General features: G+C 42.4%; 1 protein-coding gene across 1 annotated transcript; it reads left to right on the top strand.

The window, feature by feature from the left end:
• The first annotated feature begins 1,828 nt into the window (after positions 1-1,828).
• On the top strand, positions 1,829-2,885 carry LOC138381566 (UDP-glucuronosyltransferase 1A8-like). Its single transcript, XM_069465880.1, has one exon. The coding sequence runs from the start codon at positions 1,995-1,997 to the stop codon at positions 2,874-2,876; it is 882 nt and encodes a 293-aa protein (XP_069321981.1). The 5' UTR covers positions 1,829-1,994; the 3' UTR covers positions 2,877-2,885.
• Positions 2,886-4,537: the final 1,652 nt, after the last annotated feature.

Raw genomic sequence — 4,537 nt, 5'->3', positions numbered from 1 at the left:
CAACACTTTATGCCCCACCTTTTTTTCTGTTTTCTTTGGCGACATCCACAGTCTCCTACGAGATTTCCTCGCACAACAGCTGGACACGGTTTTCTACATCAGGAACTCACTGTTTCAGGCTTGATGGCTTTCACAGCTTTTTGTATCACAGCAACTGCATCTTCAGTGGTGAAATCCCTCTGCATTTTCCTGATGTTCTCTCTGTGGGACCGTCTTCCATAGCGTCGACAATCCTTTGCATATGGTGCTTTGTGCAATGAGCCCTAAAGGCCCTTGTGAGCCCTGATCTAGAGGCTGAATTTGAGACGTTGTGCTTGGGGCACATAGAGCACTTTGACGCCTTCCGTGTTCAACTCATGGGCTTGTGGGTGGCCAGTGGCATTGTCCAATATCAAAAGAACTTTGACAGATAGTCCCTTACTGGCAGGGTTGTTTCTGAGTTCAGAGACAAAGCATCGATGGAACCCATCCAGAAAAAGTGTTATTGTTGTCCAGGCTTTCTTGTCGTACAGCCCAAAAACTTATCTTTTCCTCTGGGGTTAGCGTCTTTGCAGATAAGGGCAGTCTTGATCATAAACCCAATGGCATTTGCACAAACAGTAGAGTTAGGCTCTTCCTTCCTGCCTTAAACCCTGGTGCTCGCTTCTCTTCCTTAATAATAAATGTTCTTTGTGGCTTTTCTTCCCTCAGAATAGGGCACTTTCATCTGCATTAAAAATCTATTCAGGCCGGGCGCGGTGGCTCACGCCTGTAATCCTAGCACTCTGGGAGGCCGAGGTGGGCGGATTGTTTGAGCTCAGGAGTTCGAGACCAGCCTGAGCAAGAGCGAGACCCCATCTCTACTAAAAATAGAAAGAAATTATATGGACAGCTAAAAATATATAGAAAAAATTAGCCGGGCATGGTGGTGCATGCCTGTAGTCCCAGCTACTCGGGAGGCTGAGACAGGAGGATCCCTTGAGCTCAGGAGTTTGAGGTTGCTGTGAGCTAGGCTGACGCCACGGCACTCACTCTAGCCTGGGCAACAGAGCGAGACTCTGTCTCAAAAAAAAAAAAAAAAAAAAAAAATCTATTCAGGGGGATATCCTTTCTCCGTGATGATTTTCTTAATGGCATCTGGAAACTGGTCTGGTGCCTCTTGTCCAGCAAAAGCTGCTTCTCCTGTCATCTTGACATTTTAAGAGTCCAACCTCTTTCATGAAATCATCTTTGCTGGCATTAAATTCTCCAGCTTTAGATCCTTCACCTTCCTTTTGCTTTAAATTGTTCTGCAATGGCTTTGCTTTCTCTGGTATCACAGAGAGACTACAGATATGTCTTTCTTGTAGTAATCCTTGATCCACAAAAAGTCTGCATTTTCCATACAAGATAAAAAGGTATTTCACAACAAGTGCACAGTCTGGGTGCTTGCTGGTGGAGTTGCAGGGATGGCTGCTCAGATTTCATTTGTGAGTGAGAGTGTGTGTGTGTGTGTGTGTGTGTGTTTTGACAGTCGTCCTTATGTTAAGGACCTTGCTGTCTGTCCTTGGGACAGGCAATGCCAATTTCTTTCTGGACAGAGTGTTCTTGTAGTTTGAGGATAAGATCCAAATTATTCTTTGGGACAGATTTCTTAAACGCAACATTTATTGTTGTACTTATCTTCTCTCCTTTTTAATTTTCTGTATTTTGTTCTCTCCTTTTTATCTTTCAGTGTTCAAAGTCCAAAGACCGCTCAATAATTTTGTTTCTAAAGTCACACTGCAGTACTGGGCATGGTCTATTTGTAAGGCAAAGGTAATAAGCTAGTCTTATCCGGAGAACATATAAATGTGTATCTCAGCAGATATTATGGTCCTTATCAGTAAATGATTGGCCGTGTGTGTGGCTTTTTAATGAACATGTGGGTACACGCCCTGTGTCGGGTGCAGGTTTTGTGCCTGCACTGCTTCCGCCTGCTGCTTTGCAGAAGCTGAGAACCAAGTGGCTGGTTTGCTCCAGGCTGCGGTTCTGCCATGGCTCCTGCAGCGCTGCCCGGGCTCCTTCCCCTGTGTGTGTGTCTGCTGCTGATGCCTGGCCTGGCCCAGGCAGGCAAGCTGCTGGTGGTGCCCATGGACGGGAGCCACTGGTTTACCATGCGGTCGGTGGTGGAGAAACTCATCCAGAAAGGGCACGAGCTGGTTGTGGTTGTTCCAGATGTGAGTTGGCACCTGGGACAATCCATGAACTTTACAGTGAAGACTTATAAAACTTCTTACACCCTGGAGGATTTGGACCGTGATTTCATGGATTTTAGCAATGTTCACTGGAAAACTCGTATACAAAGTTTATTTCCCCTGTTATGGAGTTCTTCCATGGGTTTGTTTGACTTATTTTATTCACACTGTAGGAGTTTGTTTAATGACAAAAAATTAGTTGAATACTTAAAAGAGAGTTCTTTTGATGCTGTGTTTCTGGATCCCTTTGATTTGTGTGGCTTAATCATTGCCAAGTACTTTTCGCTCCCCTCTGTGGTCTTCAGCAGGGGAGTATTTTGCGGTTATCTTGAGGAAGGTACACAGTGCCCGGCTCCTCTATCTTATGTCCCCAAAGCTGTCTTAGGGTTCTCGGATGCCATGACTTTCAAGGAGAGAGTGCGGAACCATATCGTCCACTTGGAGGAGCATTTGTTTTGCCACTATTTTTTTAAAACTGGGTTAGAAATTGCCTCTGAAATTCTCCAGACACCTGTCACAGTATATGACCTCTTCAGCCATACATCAATCTGGCTGCTGCGAACAGACTTTGTTCTGGACTATCCCAGGCCTGTGATGCCCAACATGATCTTCATCGGTGGCATCAACTGCAAGCAGGGAAAGCTGTTGCCTGAGGTGAGTTGTCTCTCTTTTAGCTCATGAGGAATTATCTGACTTTGGACATTAAAAAAAGAATAAAGATTCCTTCCTTAGCTGTGATTTGTCATTTGCATCTGTTGGATTTGGAATTCTTTCTATTTTAATGAATTATTTTGTGCCAGGTCACTTAATTGTGGGTTAGTAAACATTACAAATCTGCCCCGTTGATGTGTATATGTGTACGCTTGATATAGTTGTACATAATTTTTAGGCTGTATTGTTTGTAAATAGAAATGGGGTTTTTCTGTGTTGCCCAGGCTGGCCTGAAATTCCTGGGCTCCAGTGATCCTCTTGCTTCAGGCTTCTGTGCAGCTGAGATTACAGTCTTATGCCACCATGCCCCACTAGAAGCCTGGAATGTTTTTTTTTTTTCTTTGATACAGGGTCTCATTGTTATGCCCAGGCTAGAGTGCAGTGGTATCATAGCTCACCACAACCTCAAACCGCTGGGCTTAAGCAATCCTCCTGCCTGAGCCTCCCAAATCAACAGCACTACAGGCCTGTGTCACTAAGCCCAGCTAATCTTTTTAAAATATTCTGTAGACACGGGTCAGGCTCTGTTGCTCAGGCTGGTCTCAAACTCCTGGGCACCTTGGCCTCAAAAGTGGTGGCACTACAGGCATGGGCCACTGTGCAGCTCAGGCTGCAATTTTTAAGTGTTTTTCGAAAAGTAATAAAAAACACAGTAAGACAAGAATATTCCCTCTTTTGCTAGTTCTGTGCTACTCCCTACAGGAAAATGCTCTTAGCAGTTTTGTATGCATTGTTTTCAATTTTTGAAATTATTTTCTATAACTCCATATGGCTAAGGTGAATTGTCACATCCATATTATTAAAATACAATCTGTTAATAACATCAGGCTGCACATGTTCTTCTTTACTTTGTACTTTTTACTTGCTGATAAGTCGTAGAATCGTGTGTAGCTGCTTCAGTTTTCACTTGTTATTTTCATAGATATATCGGCCATTTGCATTTCCTCTTTTGTAAAATACATCTTGACATTCTTTATTCATTTTTATATAGCTATTTGTCTTTTTATAACTCATTGTTACAAGGCTCTTGAGTGTTAGGGATGTTAATCCATCGCTTTTTATATGTGCCGCAAATATTGTTTCCTTGGCTTTTCTTCATCTTTTGTCATACAGGGTTTTCACGGCTGGGTAGTCACTTTGGTTAACTGTTTCTTTTATGGTTTCTGGATTTCAACTTGCTTAGGTCTTTTCAAGTCGGAAATATATAAACGTTTTCTCCATATTATGTTTTAATGTTTTCGATTCCTCTAATGGTGATAGTATTATTCGTTTATACAATGAGCACTTCATTCTATGCAAAGTGAAGACCTTTTTCCTCTTCTCAATGGATACTCCATTGTCCCAATGCCATTTAATCAAAAATTCATTCTTTAGCCATTGAATTGAAATGCATGTTTATCATATTTTACATTTCTATCAATGTATGGATTTGCATGGGCTTCTGAGCTCTCAGATTTGTCCTGCTGATTTGTCTACTTATGCACCAGCACCCGTATTTTCATTAGACTGGTTTTGTAGTAAGTTTTCCCATCTGGCAGGGCAAGCCACATACTAAATATTATTTTTCCAAATGTTCTTGGTGATCCCCATAATTTATTCTGCTTCATAAATTTTAAAATCCTTTTGTCTAG

Source organism: Eulemur rufifrons, chromosome 1 (genome assembly GCF_041146395.1).
Source record: "Eulemur rufifrons isolate Redbay chromosome 1, OSU_ERuf_1, whole genome shotgun sequence".
In the NCBI taxonomy this organism is placed as follows: domain Eukaryota; kingdom Metazoa; phylum Chordata; class Mammalia; order Primates; family Lemuridae; genus Eulemur; species Eulemur rufifrons.
This window is presented reverse-complemented; position numbering and strand designations above follow the sequence as displayed.

What these genes read in the sequence shown, in the direction of transcription:
- LOC138381566 (XM_069465880.1), top strand. Translation starts at nt 1,995, where the DNA reads ATGGCTCCTGCAGCGCTGCCCGGGCTCCTTCCCCTGTGTGTGTGTCTG.